General features: G+C 39.9%; 2 gene segments (V, D, J or C); both read right to left on the bottom strand.

Annotated features, from left to right (window-relative positions):
* Positions 1-8,802: 8,802 nt before the first annotated feature.
* On the bottom strand, positions 8,803-9,658 carry LOC126084640 (T cell receptor alpha variable 18-like). The segment is given in 2 exon segments: positions 8,803-9,339; positions 9,453-9,658. Coding segments are annotated over 2 exon segments (372 nt in total).
* A 9,575-nt stretch (positions 9,659-19,233) lies between these two features.
* Positions 19,234-20,031, bottom strand: LOC126084636 (T cell receptor alpha variable 19-like). The segment is given in 2 exon segments: positions 19,234-19,770; positions 19,973-20,031. Coding segments are annotated over 2 exon segments (417 nt in total).
* Positions 20,032-22,174: the final 2,143 nt, after the last annotated feature.

The raw sequence follows: 22,174 nt of genomic DNA, 5'->3' as shown, positions 1-22,174 counted from the left end.
GCTGTTGGCTTTGTATAGATGCCCTTTATTATACTGAGGGATTTTCCTTCAATTCCTATTTTGCTGAGAGTTTTTATCACGAATGTGTGTTGGCCTTTGTCAAATGCCTTTTCTGCATCAATTGATAAGATCATGTGGTTTTTGTCTTTTGTTTTATTTATATGGTGGATTACATTAATGGTTTTTCTAATATTAAACCAGCCTTGCATACCTGGTATAAATCCCACTTGGTCGTGGTGGATTGTTTTTTTGATATGTTGTTGAATTCTGTTGGCTAGAATTTTGTTGAGGATTTTTGCATCAATGTTCATGAGGGATATAGGTCTGTAATTTTCTTTTTTTGTGCTGTCTTTACCTGGTTTTGGTATCAGGGTTATGGTGGCTTCATAGAATGAGTTAGGTAGTATTCCAACATTTTCTATGCTTTGAAATACCTTTAGTAGTAGTGGTGTTAACTCTTCTCTGAAAGTTTGGTAGAACTCTGCAGTGAAGCCCTCCGGGCCAGGGCTTTTTTTTGTTGGGAGTTTTTTGATTACATTTCAATCTCTTTTTGTGTTGTGGGTCTATTTAGTTGTTCTACTTCTGATTGTGTTAGTTGAGGTAGATAGTATTTTCTAGGAATTCATCCATTTCTTCTAGGTTTACAAATTTGTTAGAGTACAATTTTTCATAATAATCTGATATGATTCTTTTAATTTCAGTTGGGTCTGTTGTGATATGGCCCATTTCTTCTCTTGTTTGGGTTATTTGTTTCCTTTCCTGTATTTCTTTAGTCAGTCCGGCCAAAGCTTTATCAATTTTGTTAATTTTTTCAAAGAACCAGCTTTTGGCTTTGTTAATTATTTCGATTCTTTTTCTGTTCTCTAATTCATTTAGTTCAGCTCTAATTTTTATTATTCGTTTTCTTCTGGTTCCTAATGGATTCTTTTGTTGCTCACTTTCTATTTGTTCAAGCTGTAGGGACAGTTCTCTGATTTTGGCTCTTTCTTCTTTTTGTATGTGTGCATTTATCGATATAAATTGACCTCTGAGCACTGCTTTTGCTGTGTCCCAGAGGTTTTGATAGGAAGTGTTTTCATTCTCGTTGCATTCTATGAATATCTTTATTCCCTCCTTAATATCTTCTATAACCCAGTCTTTTTTCAGCAGGGTATTGTTCAGTTTCCAAATATTTGATTTCTCTTCCCTGATTTTTCTGTTAATCATTTCCACTTTTATGGCCTTGTGGTCTGAGAAGATGCTTTGTAATATTTCGATGTTTTGGATTCTGCAAAGGTTTGTTATATGACCTAATATGTGATCTATTCTAGGGAATGTTCCATGTGCACTAGAAAAAAAAAGTATACTTTGCAGCTGTTGAGTGGAGTGTTCTGTATAAGTCTATGAGGTCAAGTTGGTTGATTGTTGTAATTAGGTCTTCCGTGTCTCTATTCAGCTTCTTACTGGAATCCTATTCTTTTCCAAAGGTGGTGTGTTGAAGTCTCCTAGTATAATTGTGGAGGTGTCTATCTCACTTTTCAGTTCTGTTAAAGTTTGTTTTATGTATCTTGCAGCCCTGTCATTGTTTGCATGAATATTTAAATTGGTTATATCTTCCTGATTAATTGTCCCTTTAATCAATATGTAGTGTCCTTCTTTATCCTTTGTGGTGGATTTAACTTTAAAGCCTGTTTTGTCAAAAATTAATATTGCTACTCCTGCTCTTTTTTGATTGTTGTTTGCTTGATCTATTTTTTTCCATCCTTTGAGTTTTAGTTTGTGTCTCTAAGTCTAAGGTGTTTCTCTTGTAGGCAGCATATAGACGGATTGCGTTTCTTTATCCAGTATGGGACTCTCTGTCTCTTTATTGGTGCATTTAGTCCATTTACATTCAGTGTAATTACAGATAAGTATGTGTTTAGTGCTGTCATTTTGATGCCTTTTTGTGTGTATTGTTGACAATTTCATTTTTCTACTTCCTTTTTTTGCTGAGATGATTTCATTGTAAATTGTGTGTTCCTCATTTTCATAGTAGTCGGGTTTATGTTTGCTGAGTCAGTATGTTTTTCTTGGTTTTTATTTTGAGCTATGGAATTGTTAGACCTCTTTGTGGTTACCTTAATATTTACCCCTATTTTTCTAATTAAAAACCTAACTTGTATCATCCTATATCGCCTTGTTTTCCTCTCCATGTGGCAGTTCTATGCCTCCTGTATTTAGTCCCGCTTTTTGATTATTGTGATCTTTTACATAATGACTTCAAGGATTCCCTGTTTTGAGCATTTTATTCTTTTCAAAATTAATCTTAATTTGTTTTTGTGATTTCCTTATTTGAGTTGATATCAGGATGTTCTGTTCTGTGACCTTGTGTTGTGTTGTTATCTGATGTTATTGATTTTCTGACCAAACAATTTCCTTTAGTATTTCTCGTGGCTTTGGTTTGGTTTTTGCAAATTCTCTAAGCTTGTGTTTATCTGTAAATATTTTAATTTTGCCTTCATATTTGAGAGAGAGTTTTGATGGATAAATGATCCTTGGCTGGCAGTTTTTCTCCTTCAGTGCTCTGTATATGTCATCCCATTGCCTTCTTGACTGCATGGTTTCTGCTGAGTAGTCTGAACTTATTCTTATTGATTCTCCTTGGTAGGAAACCTTTCTTTTATCCCTGGCTGCTTTTAAAATTTTCTCTTTATCTTTGGTTTTGGCAAGTTTGATGATAATATGTCTTGGTGATTTTCTTTTTGGATCAATCTCATATGGGGTTCAATGAGCATTTTGGATAGATAAGCTTTCGTCTTTCAAGATGCCAAGGAAGTTTTCTGCCAACAGATCTTCAGCTATTCTCTCTGTGTTTTCTGTTATCCCTCCGTGTTCTGGAACTCCAACTACACACGAGTTATTCTTCTTGATAGAGTCCCACATGATTCTTAGGGTTTCTTCATTTTTTTTAATTCTTTTATCTGATTTTTCTTCAGCTATATTGGTGTCAATTGCTTTATCCTCCACCTCCCCCACTCTGTATTCCAATTCCTCGATTCTGCTCCTCTGACTTCCTATTGAGTTGTCTAATTCTGTAATTCTACTCTTAATCTTTTGGATTTCTGAATGCTGTCTCTCTATAGATTCTTGTAGCTTATTAATTTTTCCACTATGTTCTTGAATAATCTTTTTGATTTCTTCAACTGCTTTATCAGTGTGTTCCTTGGCTTTTTGTGTAGATTGCCTTATTTCATTTTCAAGGTCATCCCTGATGTCTTGAAGCATTCTGTAAATTAGTTTTTATATTCTGCATCTGGCAATTCCAGGATTGTATCTCCATTTGGGAAAGATTTTGATTCATTAATTTGGGGAGTTGTAGAAGCAATCGTGGTCTGCTTCTTTATGTGGGGTGATATCGAGTGCTGTCTCTGAGCCATCTATAAGATATTGTAATGATTTATTTTATGTTTGCTCACTGAGTCTTATCTTGTTTTGTTTTCTTTCAATATACATAGATGGGCTGCTAGATTGCACCGTCTTGATTGTTGTAGCCTTTGAATCACTTATGTCCTCTTACCAGCTGGTTTGGGCCATTACCACAAATGTAAGCCTTACAGTCCATTCACTATTCTTGAGTAGAATCTGATTTGGGGTCACCAAGTGTATGGGGTAGACTGTCACCTATTCCCTTAGAGGAGTGGTGGTGATAGTTGTGTGCCCCAGATTCTAGTAGCAGCAGGGGGTCACATTTTGGGGGGCAGGATGCTGACAGGCTTCCTCCAAGTGCCAGTGAGGTAGGTGTGTCTCTATTCCTAAAGCACTTTTGTGGGTGGACTCTGCAGCTCTACCTTAGACACCCATGCATGTGCATCTACAGATTGGTAGATGTCACTATCCTCAGACCCCTATGGCAGGAGGTTAGGTGGTTTGGGTGGAACTTCAGCCCTCAGTTCCCCATCGTGGTTCAGTGAGGGCTCTGTTTAATAGGCAGAGATATCAGACCTGGGAAACTTGTCTTTCCAGTAATCTACTAAGACAATTACAGTCAGATCACTATCAGAATTGCCTTTGCATTATAATAGCCACCTTGTTCCTTGTAGGGATGAAAGCCCAAGACTGTGGATCTCATATGCTTCGTTGGAGCTGGTTCTGTATTTTTAGTCCAATTTCGGGAAGTCAGCGAAGGATTCTTGGTCCCTGGATTTTTTGTAGCTGGTTTTCTCAGGCCAGGAGAATGGGTTAGGAAAAGACAAAACAAACAAACAAAAACCACAGAGCACTTCACTCTCTGGCCCAGGAAATTCCAATGTTAATGAAGCTGCCTGGGAAAGCAGGGGAAGAATCAGATAGATAGGAGAGAGTAGCACCCAGGAATATAGAAAAAGTTACTTATCTTGCTTGGTGATGACTGTTTTATCTGATATTCCGGAGGGGCGTGTAGCCTGTTTGCGCTGGCTGGGTCGCAATTGCCCCCGAGGGTCAGGCCTGCATCCTGTGCATGTGCTGTCTCAGAAGCCATGGTCAGTTCCTCTGCTCCCAGTCCAAAGCCCAGGGTCACGGTTCCCCAGCTGGGATGCCACACTCCTGGCTCCAAAACTAGTCTCTGCCTCCTGATGACTTCTCCTCCTGTCAGCCATGTTGCTTCGCTGCCTGCGCGCACTGGCTGGGCTTCCCCCGAGGTCACTTCAGGGGGTAGGTCTGTGTCCCATGTTTGCGCCATCTCAGGATGCCGTGCTCAGCTCCCCTGAGCCCAGTCCAAAAGCCGGTGCCAAGGTTTTCTGACTGGAATGCTGGCTCCAGGCTCCGAAAACAGTTACTACTTCCCCGTGGTTGCTCATGCGTTCTCTCCTTAGCTGTGTCAGTGTGCAGCCTGCTTGTGCTTGCTGAGTCTCTACAGAGGTTACCCCAGGGAACTAGGGGTCAGGGCTGTGTCCCGTGCCTGCCCCACCTCAGCAAGCCACTATCAGCCCTGCCACTCGGCAACAGGGAACTGTGAAGGCTCAAGGCTGTGGAGTGGGTCACGGGTTCCAAAAGTGGTTGCTGGTTCAGGGCACAGCTTTTCACTCACCGGTCACTCAGGTCAACTCTTTAGATCTGTGCTTGATGGTCAGGGTTCGTAGACTGTCATGTATGTGATCGATTCACTTGTTTTTCTGAGTCTTAGTTGCAAGAGGGATCTGAGGTAGCATCTACCTAGTCAACCGTCTTGGCCCTGCCCTCCCTAGCAATGTTTTGTTCTGTTGTGTATAAAGTTGTCATGAGTGAGAGTCAAGTTGACAGCAACTAACAATAGCAACATATTTATGGAGGTGCATATTTAACTAATTATAGGTTATTTAATTTTATCTTGGCTCATTTTTATTCAGACATACTTTACTTACAATAAAAAGCATAGATCCTATATGTTCATTTCAATGAGTTTTGGGAAATTTATACATCTGTGTAACCACTACCCAAAACAATATACAGAACATTTCTATAACCCTACAAAGTCCCCTTGTGCCTGTTTCCAGTGAAACCCTCCTTCCCAGAGGAAAACACCTTTTTACTTTTATCACCATTGTTTAGTTTACTCTGTTCTTGAATTTCATATAAATGGAATGCAGTATTTTCTGGGGAGGGGTCTGGCTTCTATTCTTCAACATAAGGTTTAGAGATCCATTCATATTGTTGTGTCTGTCAGTTTGTCATACTGTGGGGCCTTGCATGTTGCTGTGATACTGGAAGTTATGCCGCCAGTATTTCAAATACTAGCAGGGACACCCTTGGTAGACAGGTTTCAGTGGAGCTTCCAGACTAAAACAGACTAGAAAGAAGGACCTGGCAGTCAAATTCTGAAAAACTTTGCCAGTGAAAACCTTATGAATAGCAGAGGAACATTGTCTAACACAGCGCCAGAAGATGAGCCCCTCAGGTTGGAAGGCACTCAAAATACGAATGGGAAGAGCTGCCTCCTCAAAGTAGAGTTGGCCTTAATGACTTAGAAAGCTTTCGGGACCTTCGTTTAATGATGTGGCATGACTGAAAATGAGATAAAACAGCAGAAAACATCCATTAATGATAGAAACATGGAATGTACTAAGTATGAATCTAAGAATATTGGAAATTGGCAAAAATGAAATGGAACATGTAAACATTGATACCCTAGTGAGCTGAAAAAGACTGGTATTGGCTATTTTGAATTTGACAATCACATGGTTTACTACTCCAGGAATGAACAAATTGAACAGAAATGGCACTGGGTCCATCTTCAAAAAGAATATTTCAAGACCTATCCTGAATACAACACCATCAGTGTTAGAATAACATCTATACACCTACAAGGAGGACAAATGAATACACCTATTATTCAAATTTACACACCAGCGAGTAAAGCCAAAGATGAAGAAATTGAAGATTTTTATCAACTTCGCAGTCTGAAATTGATCAAATGTGCAATCAAGATGCACCGATAATTACTAGTGATTGGAATGAGAAAGTTGGAAACAAAGAAGAAGGATCGGTATTAGAAAATATGGCCTTGGTGATAGACATGATGCCAGAGAGCACATGGTAGAATTTTGCAAGGCCAATGGCTTCCTCATTTCAAATAAACTTTCTTCAACAACATAAACGGCGACTATACCCATGGACCTCACCAGATGGAATACATAGGGTTTGAATCAACTACATCTGTGGAAAGAGACAAAGGAAAAGCTTAATATCATCAGTCAGGGAAACTGACCATCAGTTGCTCTTATGTAAGTTGAAGTTGAAGATAATGACAGCAAGTCCATGAGAGCCAGAGTACAAACTTGAGTTTATCCCACTTGAAATTAGAGACCATCTCAAGAATAAATTTGGCCCATTCAACACGAATGACCGAAGGCCAGACCAGTTGTGAAATGACACCAAGGACATCATACATGAAGAAAACAAGAGGTCATTAAAAAGACAGGAAAGAAAGAAAAGACCAAAATGGATGTCAGAAGAGACTCTGAAACTTGCTCTTGAACATAGAGAAGCTAAAGCAAAAGAAGAGATAATGAAGTAAAAGAGTTGAACAAAGAGGGGCTCCAGAAGACTAAGTAAAGTATTATGACAAAATGTGCACAGGCCTGGAGTTAGAAAACCAAAAAGAAAGAACAGGCTCAGCACTTCTCGAGTTGAAAGAGCTGAAGAACATATTCAAGCCTCAAGTTGCAGTATTGAAGGATTCTATGGGGAAAATATTAAACAATGCAGGAAGCATCTAAAGAAGATTGTAGGAATATACAGAGGCATGGTACCAAAAAGAATTGGTTGACCTTCAACCATTTCAGTACCTAGCATACAATCAAGAACCAATGGTACTGAATGAAGAAATCCAAGCTGCCCTGAAGGCACTGGCAAAAAAACAAGTCTCCAGGAATTGATGGAATGCCAAGTGAGATGTTTCAGCAAACAGATGCAGCAGTGGAGGTGCTCACTCATCTACATGAAGAAATTTGGAAGACAGCTACCTGGCTAACCAACTGGAAGAAATTCATTCCAAAGAACGGGGAGCCAACAGAATTCAGAAATTAACATCACTCACAAGTAAAATTTTGCTGAAGATCATTCAAAAGCAGTTGCAGCAGTACATCGACAGGGAACTGCCAAGAATTCAAGCTAGATTCAGAAGAGTACATGGAACAAGGGATATCATTGCTGATGTCGGAAGAATCATGGCTGAAATTAGAGGATACCAGAAAGATGTTTATCTATGTTTTATGGGCTATGTAAAGATATTTGACTGTGTGGATCTTAACAAATTATGGATAACATTCAAACATTAGAAATTCCAGAACACTTAATTTTGCTCCTGAGTAACCTGTACATAGGCCAAGAAGCAGCTGTTCAAACAAAACAAGAGGATACACTGTGGTTTAAAGTCAAGACAGGTGAGTGTCAGGGTTGTATCCTTTCACCATGCTTGCTCGATAGTGTGCTGAGCAAATAATCTGAGACACTGGACTATATGAAGGACGGGACATCAGGATTGGAGGAAGACTCATTAACAACCTGCAACATGCAGATGACACAACTTTGCTTGCTGAAAGTGAAGAGATCTTGAAGCAGTTACCGATGAAGATCAGTGGCTACAGCCTTCAGCATGGACTACACCTCAACATAAGGAAAACAAAAATCCTCACAACTGGACCAATAAGCAATATCAAGATACACAGAGAAAATACTGAAGTTGTAAAGGACTTCCTTTTGCTCGGATCTACAATCAATGCCCATGGAAGTAGCTGTCAAGAAATCAAAGGTCACGTTGCATTGGGCAAATTGCTTCAAAGACCTTTTTAAAATGTTATAAAGCTAAGATGTTATTTTAAGGACTAGGGTGTGCCTGACCCAAGCCATGGTCTTTTCAATCTCCTCACATGCATACAAAAGCCAGGCAATGAATAAGGGAGACAAAAGAATAGATGCATTTGAATTATGATGTCAGCGAGGAATGTGGAATGTACCGTGGACTTCTAGAAGAATGAACAAATCTGTCTCAGAAGAAATACACCAAAAGCTCCTTAGAAGCAAGGATGGCAACAGTTCATCTCACTTACTTTGGACGCGTTATGAGAAGGGACTAGTCTCTGGAGAAGGACATCATGCTTGGTAAGGCTGAGGGTCAGGAAAAAAGAGCAAGACCCTCATTGAGATGGACTGACACAGTGGCTGAAACAATGGGCTCTTAAGTATAACAACGATTGTGAGGACAGTGAAAGACCGGGCAGTGTTTCATTCTATTGCACATGGGGTCGCTATGAGACAGAACCAACTGGATGACATCCAGTAACAGCATCAGTAATCCATTCCTTTTTATTGCTAAATAATCTCATTGTATGGATTACCATAATTCCTTATGCAATCTCACGTTGGTGTACATTTAGGTTGTTTCTAGTATGTGTCACACATGAATGAGGCTAATAGAAACATTTTTGTACTGGTCATTTGTAGGCTTCTCTTTTCACTTCTCTTAGGTAAATACCTAGTAGGCTGCTGGGCTATAGCAGTTTCTCAGAGTGATTGTACCAGGCTCCTGCTGTGCTCAGAGTTTGTGCTCAGCTGCCCCTGCAGTTCTTCTCACTGTGTCTCTCATGGCACAGTAGTAGAGAGCTGAGTCTGATATTTGGAGTGAGCGTTTCTGCAGGTAAAAGGAGTTTTCGCTCTTAACAAGATTGGCCTGAAAACCTTGATTCTCTGTTTCTGTTGAGCTCTTCAGCAAGAGTTGAGGAGCGTTGTTGAGATACTGGACATACCAGAAAAGGACAGGATTTGTATAGCTGCTCTGGTAAGTGCAGTTCAGGATCATAGGTGCCCACTCAGAGAGGGTAACTGGGCCTTCAGTCTGGGTCACTGAGTCTCCATTGCTCCCTCCTAAAAAATAATTACTTCATTAGATTGGAAGGAGAGTTATTCAGAAAGAGTTTTCAGTAAGGGAAGGAAGCTAAAGGCTAACATGATTGTAGGAAAATGAAAATGTTACTTACCGAATAGTAAGAAGATGGCAAGAATTGAGATGGTGGACAGCATGTTGCTTGAGAGGTAAAAGAAAAGCAGAAAATGATCCTTATCCCCTGGCTACACCAAATCCAACAGGCAAGACTCTAGTGAGATCTTATAGAAACTCTCCATTCAGAAGCTAAGAGCCCCTTTGTAGCCTGCCTTAAGGCTACAAAGAAGATAGGCATGTCAAACCACCAAGCCAACACAAATGTGAATAGAATCGGAAGGAAGCAGCACTCTCTTGTGGGTTTCCTTCAAACTGCATCACAGCCACAGGGCTCCTAAAAGGACTGAAGGTTTGCCTCACAGATTCACAACTATACTTGTGCAAATATTCAGTAATTATTTTCATCATTTTTCCCCCATGGTGCAGAGATCTATAGCTTTCCAAATAATCCCAGGCACAAATTTTCAGTGGAATACTTCAATATTTTCTCCGTGGATCATGATATTGCATATTGGTTCACCTGTGAGAATTTTTGTTTTCTTTTTTTTTTTTTTATGTTGAGGTATATAGTCCATACTGAAGGCTGTAGCCATCGATCTTCATCAGTAAGTCCTTCAATAGTTAATATGTCTGCATGGTTCCCATGGGTCAGGGAAGGATCCCTTTGCCTGGAATGTCCTCCCTCCCTTCTTTCCTCTAGTCCTTTAACTGAATTACCACTGTTCATCCCCCACGACTCAATCAACACATCGACTCATTGAGGAAACCTTGTTTAATGCAGTTCTTCTCATATAATCTGTTCTGAAAGGCAAGTGTTGGTGGTGTTTTCTAATCCCTCAAGAATGGATACATTTGTGTTGTCGTTAGTTGCCACTCAGCCAATTCTGACTCACGGACATTCCATGTATTACGGAGTTGAACTGCTCCATAGTGTTTTACTTATTTTATTGATTTAGCTTCATGACTTCCATTCATTTTTAATATAGAATTTCAAAGCTTATCAAGAAGTAATGTAGTCCATCATAAGAAATGGTCTTTTCGTTCATTTCAGAATGTGCCCTATTATTGTGTGTGTATTTTTGGAGAAAAATCAACAGAGTTTAAGAGCACAGGGAGTGATACTCTGTTCTCTTTCTTCACAGGTTTTCTTGCTCTAATCTCCATGGCCCCCATGTGTCTGATGGTTTGTCGTACTGTGGGGGCTTGCGTGTTGCTGTGAAGCTGGAAGCTATGCCACCGGTATTCAGATACCAGCAGGGTCACCCATGGAGGACAGGTTTCAGCTGAGCTTCCAGACTAAAACAGGCTAGAAGAAGGACCCAGCAGTCTACTTCTGAAAAGCATTAGCCAGTGAAAACCTTATAAATAGCAGAGGAACATTGTCTGATATAGTGTGGGAAGATGACCCCCCCCAGGTTGGAAGGCACTCAAAAGATGCTTGGGAAAGAGCTGCTTCCTCAAATTAGAGTCCACCTTAATGACGTGGTAGGAGTAAAGTTTGAGGGACCTTCATTTGCTGATGTGGCACGACTCAAAATGAGAAGAAACTGCTGCAAACATCCATTAATAAGCAGAACTTGGAATGTATGAAGTATGAATCTAGGAAAATTGGAAATCATCAAAAATGGAATGGAATGCATAAACATCGATATCCTAGGCATTAGTGAGCTGAAATGGACTGCTATTGGCCATTTTGAATCAGATAATCATACAGTCTACTATGCTGGGAATAACAACTTGAAGAGGAACGTTGTTGCATTCATCATCAAAAGTACGTTTCCAAATCTATCCTGAAGTACAACGCCATCAGTGATAGCATAATATCCATACATCTACAAGGAAGACCAGTTAATACAACTATTGTTCAAATTTACACACCAAACACTAAGTCCAAAGATGAAGAAAGAGAAGATTTTTATCAGCTGCTACAGTCTGAAATTGATCGAACATGCAATCAATGTTCATTGATAATTACTGGAGAGTGTAAAGCGAAAGTTGGAAACAAAGAAGAAGGATCAGTAGTTGGAAAATATGGTCTTAGTGATAGAAACAATGCTGGAGATCCAAAGATAGAATTTTGCAAGACCAACGACTTCTTCATTGCAAATACCTTCTTTCACCAACATAAACAGCAACTCTACACATGGACCTCTCATACAGAAATCAAATTGACTACATCTGTGGAAAGAGACAATGGAAAAGCTCAATATCATAAGTCAGAACAAGGCCAGGGGCCGACTGTGGAATAGACCATCAATAGCTCATGTGCAAGTTCAAGCTGAAACTGAAGAAAATCACAGCAAGACCATGAGAGCCAAAATATGACCTTAAGTATATCCCACCTGAATTTAGAGACCATCTGAAGAATAGATTCGACACATTGAACACTAGTGACCAAAGACCAGACGAGTCGTGGAATGACATCATACATGAAGAAAGCAAGAAGTCATTGAAAAGATGGAAAGAAACAAAAGACCAAGGTCGATGTCAGAGGAGACTCTGAAGCTTGCTCTCAAACATCGAGCAGCTAAAGCAAAAGGAAGAATTGATGAAGTAAAAGAACTGAACGGAAGATTTCAAAGGGCCTCTCAAGAAGACAAAAGTAAAGTATTATAATGACATGTGCAAAGACCTGGAGATGGAAAACCAAAAGGGAAGAACTTGCTCAGCATTTCTCAAACTAAAGAACTGAAGAAAAAATTCAAGCCTCAAGTTGCAATAGTGAAGGATTCCATGGGGAAAATATTGAACGACACAGGAAGCATCAAAAGAAGATGGAAGGAATACATGGAGTCATTATACCAAAAAAAATTAGCCAATGTTCAACCATTTCAAGAGGTGGCATATGATCAAGAACCAATGGTACTGAAGGAAGAAGTCCAAGCTGCTCTGAAGGCATTGGCGAAAAACAAGGCTCCAGGAATTGAAGGAATATCAGTTGAGGTGTTTCAACAAACAGATTCAGTGCTGGAGGTGCTCACTTGTCTATGTCAAGAAATACGGAAGACAGCTTCCCGGCCAACTGACTGGAGGAGATCCATATTTACGCCTATTCCCAGGAAAGATGATCCAATCGAATGTGGAAGTTATAGAACAATATCATTAATATCACACGTAAGCAAAATTTTGCTGAAGATCATTCAAAAACGGCTGCAGCAGTGTATCGACAGGAACCTGCCAGAAATTCAGGCCGGTTTCAGAAGAGGGCGTGGAGTCAGGGATATCATTGCTGATGTGAGATGGATCCTGGCTAAAAGCAGAGATACCAGGAGGATGTTTACCTGTGTTTTATTGACTATGCAAAGACATTTTGCTGTGTGGATCATAACAAATTATGGATAACATTGTGAAGGATGGGAATTCCGGAACACTTAATTGTGCTCATGAGGAACCTTTACATAGATCAAGAGGCAGTTGTTCGGACAGAACAAGGGGATACTGATTGGTTTAAAATCAGGAAAAGTGTGCGTCAGTGTTGTACTCTTTCACCACACCTATTCAATCTGTATGCTGAGCAAATAATCCAAAAAGCTGGCCTATATGAAGAAGAATGGAGCATCAGGATTGGAGAGAGACTGATTAACAACCTACCTTATGCAGATGACACAACCTTGTTTGCTGAAAGTGAAGAGGACTCGAAGCACTTACTAATGAAGATCAAAGACTACAGCCTTCAGTATGGATTGCACCTCAGTATAAAAAAAAACAGAAATTCTCGCAAGTGGACCAATGAGCAAAATCATGATAAAAGGAGAAAAGATTGAAGTTTCAAGGATTTCATTTTACAAGGATCCACAATCAACAGCCATGGAAGAAGCAGTCGAGAAATCCAAAGACGCAATGCATTGGGTAAATCTGCTGCAAAGGACCTCTTCAAAGTGTTGAAGAGCAAAGATGTCACCTTGAAGACTAAGATGTGCCTGACCCAAGCCATGGTATTTTCGATTGCATCATATGCATGTGAAAGCTAGACAATGAATAAGGAAGACCGAAGAAGAATTGACACCTTTGAATTGTGGTGTTGGAGAAGAATATTGAATATACCATGGACTGCCAAAAGAACAAACAAATCTGTCTTGGAGGAATTACAGCCAGAATGCTCCTTAGAAGCAAGGATGGCGAGACTGTGTCTTACATACTTTGGGCATGTTGTCAGGAGGGATCAGTCCCTGGAGAAGGACATCACGTTTGCAGAGTACAGGGTCAGCAGAAAAGAGGAAGACACTCAACAAGGTGGATTGACACAGTGGCTGCAACAATGAGCTCAAACATAACAATGATTGCGAGGATGGCTCCGGACCAGGCAGAGTTTCGTTCTGTTGTGCATAGGGTTGTTATGAGTCAGAACTGATTTGATGGCACCTAACAACGACAATCTTAATGGAATTAGATCTTCAGGCCTTTTCTTCCATGGTACTGCTGGGAGGGTCAAACCTCCAACCTTTAGGTTAGCAGTCAAGTGCAAACCATTTGAACCACCTTCAGGGGGACCTTATATAAATAATAATTATCATTTATTCTGTCTCTATAGGGTCATTATGAGTCAGAATCTACTCGACAGCAATGGGTTTGGTTCTTTGTGTGTGCTGTGTCAAGATGCCATGCTATGTACTTGTGCTAAAATTGTATGTATTGGAATCCCTGGTTGGCCCAAACGGTTAAGCACTCAACTACTAGCCAAAATGGTTGGCAGTTCTAACCCACACAGAGGTGCCTCGGACAACTGGCCTGGCAATCTCTTCTGAAATATCACAGCCTTAAAAATCCTATGGAGCGGTTCTATTCTGCACACGAGGTCACCATGAGTTAGAGTTCTTAATGACAATAAAAAAACACGCACATGTACATATAATTAATATATATGCATATATAATTTTATTTTAATTCTCACCTGAACCCTATGAGGTAGATTCTGTTATCCCTGTTTTACAGATGAGAAAACTGAGGCAAAGACAGGTTAAAGAACATGTCCAAAGTCATAATGCAAGGGAGATGATGAATTTCAATTTATCTATTTTCTATTTTTAGCTTTGTTAAGAACAATTTCAAATGTATTCAAATATATAAACAATGAAGCTCCATATACCTACCTACCCATCACCCAGTTTCATCATTTATCAATTCATGATAAATCAGTTTCATTTATACCCTGACCTGTATTTCATCTATACCCCCACTAACATTTCTCCATCCCATGCTTTATAGAAAAATCCTTCATATTGTATCACATTTCCTTGATCATTTTAGTATCTATCTCTAAAAGTTGACTTTTCAAAACACAACCACGAGGCTTTTACCATATCTAAAAATTAACAATAATTCCATTGAGTATCTAATGTGTGTTCAGATTGCCAATTTTCTCATTTATCTTACGGTTTGTTTGATTTCGAATCCACCTAATGGCCTCACATCGTAATTGGTTATTCTGTCCTTTACATCTCTGTTTTGTTGCTTGTAGTTTATTGTTGAAGAAATCAAGTTTTTTTTTTTCTACAGAGATTTTCATACTCTGAATTTTGCTTATTACAATCTTGTGATGGACTTAATATGTTCTGCTCTCCCTTTGACTTCTTATAAATTTTTTATTGTGTCTAGAGGGCAGTATCTTTTTTAATCTGGTAAACAAGAAAAAAAAATATTTTTCCACTACTTCTGAACGTAGTGTGAAATGTGGAAAATGCACCATACTTCAAGGGACACTGATGGGATAATTTTTCTCTCTTTCAAAGAAAAGAAAACTTTAGTTATGAAATCAGATGCGAGCGTTTTAAAGGAGCCAGCTTGGAGGGCCCTGGGCTGTAAAACCTGCCTCTCATTGGCTGGAAGTAGATGGGGATGAGGTCCAGCGCAGCAGTGGACACAGGTGCCAGACAGGCTGAAGAGGCGCCAGCCAGACAAGCAACTCTTATGCATACTCAGTAGTACTAAGTGAAGTGGGTCAAGGGACTAGGTTCAGAGCTTCTTTGTATTGTACATAATATGTACCTAATATCTACCTATATCTTTTCTTTTAAAGAAATATTCATGACAGTGGGTCAGGATGCCTCCTTGAGAGTGCCTTTGTGTTGACTTTCTGTTCCTGTATTCAAAAGGCCTCACCATCTAGATCAGATTGCAAAGAGGCAGCCCCTAGGGTTATGACAGGTCTGTATACAGACTTTCTTTGGCATGCAGTTCTTTCTCTTAGTTTTTTTTTTTTTTTTTTAACTGAGTCAGACCCTGGCCCAGGGTTACTTGAGCAACCTTGCAATGGAGATATTGTTTGCAAGATCAGAAGCTCTGTGATGTGGGCTATTAAAAAAACTAAACCCACTGCCCTCGAATCAATTCTGACTCAGGGTGACTGTCTTAGTCATACAGAGCTGCTATAACAGAAATACCACAAGTGGATGGCTTCAACAAACACAAGTTTATTCTCTCACAGTTTAGGAAGCTAGAAGCCCAACTTCAGGGTGTCGGCTCCAGAGGAAGACCTCCTCTTCTCTGTTGGTTCTAGTGGAAGGTCCTTGTCAACTATCTTCCCTTGGTCTAAGAGCTTTTCTGTGCAGGAACCTCGAGCCAAAAGATGCGTTGTGCTCCCAGCACTGCTTTCTTGGTGGTAGGAGATTCCCATGTCTCTAGGCTCACTTCTCTCTTTTATATCTCCAAAGAAATTGACCTAAAACACAACCTAATCTTGTAGATTGAGTCCTGCCTCATTAACATAGCTGCCACTAATCCTACCTCATTAACATCATGGAGGTAGGATTCACAACACATAGGAAAATCACATCAGATACCAAAATTGTGGACAATCACACCATACTGGGAACCATGAACTAGCCAAGTTGACACACATTTTTGAGGGGCACAATTCAATCCACAACAGTGACTAATTTCAGAGAACACATGAAGAGGGAGAGGACTGTAAGAAAGTAGCAGGGGCTAGAACCTGATGTTGGCCATTAGCAATCTCCTTATTCACAGGGGCTGGATTAGTCTCAGCTGTCCTGATCGCTGTGAATGCTTCACTTCCCCAGCTTCCCACCCAGAGGTGCCCTGTATTATGGCTCTTTGTGCACTGGCCTCTCCATATTTAATAAGCTTGTAGCTTGAGTTGGATGGGACTCAGGGGTAAAGGGACAAAATTCCAATCTTTGGATAACCTTGCAGGACCCCCATTTAACTTGAGAGAAGCCTTGGGTTTGCAACATCACTTTCCTTCATCTCTCTCCTACACAATTCCTTTTCACTGAGGGGCACTGAGACCCAGAGTGAAATGACACATCATTGGGTTTGCACCTTTTTTTTTTTTAAACACTTGTTTAACTACACTCATTTTCACTATGCTTTTGTCATCTATGTGTGTTTACATTTGCAACCCATATCTAGATAAACTCTCTGATATTGAATGAACCTCACCCAGCTAGAATGTTCTCAGTCCCTCTAGGGTCAGATGAATTGTCTTCATTTTACTAAGCACGTTTGGCACCCCTAAACAAAAACAAACAAGCCCATTGCCATGGATCGATTCTGACTCTTAGTGACCCTATAGGACAGAATAGAACTGCCCCTAGGGTTTCCAAGGAGTGGCTGCTGTATTTGAACTGCTGACCTCTGGGCTAGCAGCCGAATGCTTACCCACTGGCGCCACCAGAGCTCCAAATCAAATCCATTGCCGTGAAGTCAATTCTGACTCATAGTGACCCAAATGATTTGGCATCCCTGTGACTAGAATATCTGGCCCCCAAATGTTTTAGAATTTTATAAGAGGGCCTGTGTCCCCCGTAGATCCAGCCAGCTAGGCAAGACTCAACAGGACCTCACGCTCGTAAAAGGCCATCTTCCACAGTTCCTGATTGTCCCAAACTGAGGAAAGGAAATGTGCCTTGTGAAAGAACCCATACATCAAATCCAAATAACTCTTTTGCCTGAGTAAAATGAGTTAGTACCTCCTTTCTCTCTCTCTCTCTCTCTCTCTCTCTCTCATAGCTGCATAGAGTAATGACTCCTATGTGTTGAAAGTAGCTGGGTTCCTAAGTTACTCTTCTCACTGCCTGCTCCGTTTGGCTTCCTGTCATTACTGGTACATTATCATGTGGTGCGTGGGAACACAAGGGTTAATTTCTATAACAGCTAATGGAGATTTACCAAATCAAAAGAGAAAGCCAGTAAGTGTTAGGAACTCAAAAAGGACAACAGACCAAGTGCTCTTGTGAGGCTTGTAAAATTTTGGAAAGGGCTGTTCAGCTGTTCAATACCAACTGCCTAACTAAATCTCTTCATTGTACACAGGAGGAAACACAAGTTCAGAGAAGTTAAGCAACTTGTTTAAGGTCAAGAGTTTGTAAAATAAAATCGAAAACATTAGTTTATTGTTCTTTCTGACTATTATGCAATACTGGCAGTCCCCAGGCTATAAACTAGATCTGTTCCTGTCTATTTTTAAGTCAAATTTGCAGGTAAGTTGGAATAGGTACATAGTTCTTATTTAGGGTCAATTAGTCAAATGTTTGTCTTAGTGTATAATATATGCTTTACCTTTCTATGCATATAAAACACTTAAGAAACACTTCCAAACCAAGCAATGTTTCCATGAGTGTCGCAAAGTAGGGTGTGTATTCATTATTCCAAACCATTGCATTTAACTCAAAATTTTAATATAGTAGGCTTTATAGCAATCTTTTCTTAAGTACGAGTTGTCTGTAAGCTGGATGTTTGTAATTCGGGGACTCCTGTACTAGGTTGCATTGTAACTCACTAGAATGTGATCTCCATAAAGGCAGGAATCATGTTTGTCTTGATAACTACTGTTCTGTGATGTCTAACAAATAAGCTACACTTGAGTTTCTCGAACTGGTATACATAGCCTTGATACATGAAATCATGGGGGGAAAAAACAGGTATAGTTTCATGACATGTTAATTCAGATTTGTTTTTCTTTTTTCAGATTAGTTTATGGACTAAAAAAACAAATAATTAAAATTTTTAGTTTTAGATTAATTCACATTGTGGAATGAATGGTAAATTCACATAAGTATTTAAAATAAAATGAGAATATACCAAAATCATTACATGCTCACAGCAGAACTTTGACCTATACCCCAGAGGGTCTAGTATTGCTAGATCTTCCAATTTTTATAGATACCTTCTTATAAATGTGATGACTGAATTTTAAATGCTGAAAACTAACGCAGAGGTTTGTAAGAACAAAGCATATCCTTGTACCTGAGTGCCTGTTTCACTTATTGTAACACGTGAGAAAAAATATACTCACTGGCTGGGACCAGGTAGGTGTTGGTGGCCACGGTGACCGTCATTCTGGCCCTGGCTGCTTTTCAGCTTCAAACTGACCAGAGCCCAGAAGGAAAAGATTGGATGAAGGCAAGAGACTGATAGGTTAGTACAAATTCTCCCCAACTCACATATCCCTCTGTGGGCAGCTTCTAAATGAGAGCAATATATTTAGGTAATTCTAAAAAAAAAAAAATCATAATCATGTCATGAAGAGACAGTAGCCAAGGGGGTGGGGTGGAATAATACGATGAACATTTAAAATCTAATCTTCTGTACAAGAAGTTATTAGTATGATCACAAAAATAAATCTAAACTAAATTATATATTCTACCTCACTGAATAATGATACTCTTTTCGAGAAAAATCAATGGAAGGCAATTTTATATTACTAGTTGATGAAAGCCTATGGCATGAAAATAAATACTTAAATGAATGAATGATTCTGAAATTTTGACAACTCCTCAGTAGAATCACTCATTTGATTTGAATACAATAGATCATTTCCTACCTCGACCTACCTTAATATATTTTGTCTTTGCCTTTTTATTTATTTATTTTTTCAGGGTCTACCTGCGCTGTTTCAAACTATTCTAATGAATAGAAGATAGTATGCTTTTAATGAGTGGTATGTCTAGACATTCTGTATGAATTGAACTGAGGTTCCCCCACCTGTGCTGACACAGCCCCTGCCTCCTCCTGTCTATGACAGTCTCACTCCAGGAGCCCTTCCTCCTGTTGAGGTTTCTGTAGGGTTCCTGCAGGTGCCCATCTCACTGTGGAATCTTTCAGAGCACAGAAATACACAGCTGAGTCCCTGAGCTGTGAGCCTGTGATGGTGAGGCTGATGAATTTGGCTTCTTTCTGGAAGTTCAGAGAATACCGAACCTCCGTTGCATTCTGCTTATTATAAGGCTCTTGACGAACAAGGAAAATCATTTCCCCACTTGGTGGTTGTTTGTACCAAAATAAAGCATAATTAGTATCTTGGGTTTTATACACACAGTCCAAGGTCACAGCCTTCTTCTCCACAACAGAAGTTGCTGGCTGGTCTTGAGTTACCTCCTGGGCCATGGTGGATCCTGTAGGAAAGAGAAAAGAAGTAGAGTGATCCTTTATTTGTAACCCTGAGGGTGTAAGGGATGAACTGAGTTAGGACCCAGGGCTTTGCTTCCCCTGCCCATTGCCCCACTCTCCTAAACCCTATTAGACAATGACAACTTGCCTCTCCTACAAATGTGGGAGCTGCGAGGAGCCTGAGTCCTGTGTTTGTGGCATCCTTACCAAGACAGATGGAGGCTATGACTGCCCTCAGCAGGCTGGGGAGAAGCATGCTGGTAGCTCTTCTTTTTGTGAAATGTCTGGTGTTCTCCCTCAAATCCAGACCTTAATGCTGCAGCCTGTGCTTGAGAGAGTATGGACAGATACTACGCTGTGTGATGCTTCTGCCCCCATACAGGAAATACAGTTTCCAGATATGACAGCTTGCTTGTGTCTTGTCACAGGCTTCCCGTGTAGGGAGGGGATTCCAGACTTTCCTGAGCCTGTATTTTGTCTCATTATGACTTTCTGGACCATAACTTTGCCTAGAAATAACATGAGTAAATTTGAATCATGTTCAGTCAATTCTTTTTTCATGTAAAGTGTAAGGCTTTTGTGGAACACACTGTATTATGAACTGCACCGAGTATGTGGGATCACAATTAGGCACCTTTTGGTCTTCTGTATGTGTTCTTTTCTCCAGGGAGAATCAAGGTGAAAAATAACCACAGAGTTTTGACTTTAACAGGAAGATAAAACTTTTACTGTGAATCATTACACACTCTTGTTCCTATGTTACTAGTCATGAAATCCAGTGAAAGGCACACAAGATATTTTCGTTATCAATAAAGGATATAACATCATCTCCTGAACTACAAAATCCGTGAAGTCTATATCAGTGTCAAGTGGTGTTTTTGTTAGATGCCATCGAGTCAGCTCCAGCTCATAGCAGCCCTGTGTACAACAGAATGAAACACTGCCAGGCCCTGCACCATACTTACAACCATTGCTATGGTTGAGTCCATTGTTGCAGACACTGTGTCAATATCACGAAGCAGCAGGGAAAAAAAGGACATAAATGTGTGTGGGTGGGTGTGTACACACATAGACATGTTTATGTAAACAAAATAAATTCAGAAAATTTAGCTCAATACCCAAGAACAGAAATTTCTGTTATAACTCGATATATGTGTTCCTGAAATCTTGCTTTTCCAAAGCACGCAATTATGTAGTAAATTGGAATAGAGAAAAAGCAATCAAAATAAATACAACTTTGTAACCAGAAAAAAACGATAGAAATTCTATTAAAAATACTAGCATAGTTCAATCTTCACTGGCATTTATCCCTCACGTCACAGTCAGTAAACTCTTTGCAGTTTTAAACATTGGAACTTGTGTTTCACCCCTCTAGACATATAGGTCCATGAGGGCTTTAGTTTCCAATAAGACTAGGTTTGTCAAAATTTAAAAGGTTATTGTTCTACATAAATCGATATTTTAACACTGAAGGGGGAGTATCTTCACGATCTCTTATCTGCACTTTCAACTTCATCAGGTAGCTTAATCTTGAAAAGTTTAGAAATTCTTGAAGCTACTGAAGCAAACAATACTTACACTAAAGCTGAGATATTTTTTTATTTTTATTTTTCATAATGAGAAACTTGTCCCTGATAGTTCTTTGGTTTGTCACAAACGACTAACATCTTTGGAAAAGTCACAGTGAACCAAGTGAATTTCCACATTGTATGGACATCATAACTGTATTCACTAATTATGTAAAAATCAACTTGGGTTAGAGAGATACACATTGTAGCAGAACAGAAAATGTTGTGTCCTATACTCTCAATGAGTAAACATATTTGCCATACCAACTATTCTAGTTTGTATTTGAAAATATAGTCCCCATTTCTATGGCAAATACCCACATGTTTCCTACTTTCAGTCACTGTAGCTCAGCTGTGGCTCCCAGAATAGCCAGGCTATTGAGATGGAGATCATCTGTGGTGAAATGGATCACTTTTGTGTCATCTTTCTTACCATGATCTTCTAACTTCCACCAGATGATTACGTGGTACCATGCTAAAGAGGTACATGGAACCCCAACATGGAAATTGGTCAGCTTTGCCATCATGCTAGGCTTAAAAGAGAGTCAATTCCAGAACAGAAGGAGAATCCAACCACCACCAAGAAAGAAGAGCCAAGAGCAGAGTATGCTCTTTGGACCCAGGATTCCTGTGCTGAGAAGCTTCTGGAACCAGGAGGTTGAAAGAGACAGAGAGAGCTGTAACACTGAAGACAGTGAGATGTGGCAGCAGGAGAGACCAGCAGGAGAAACTGGCAGGAGATGATGTGGTGGCCTCCTGGCCCACAGAACGAGAAATCCGAGTGCCTTTGGGCAGGAGGCTTGCTAGCAGAGTGCAGTGCCCCTTGGCACTTGGGGGAGCT

Source organism: Elephas maximus, chromosome 10 (assembly GCF_024166365.1).
Source record: "Elephas maximus indicus isolate mEleMax1 chromosome 10, mEleMax1 primary haplotype, whole genome shotgun sequence".
NCBI lineage: Eukaryota > Metazoa > Chordata > Mammalia > Proboscidea > Elephantidae > Elephas > Elephas maximus.
This window is presented reverse-complemented; position numbering and strand designations above follow the sequence as displayed.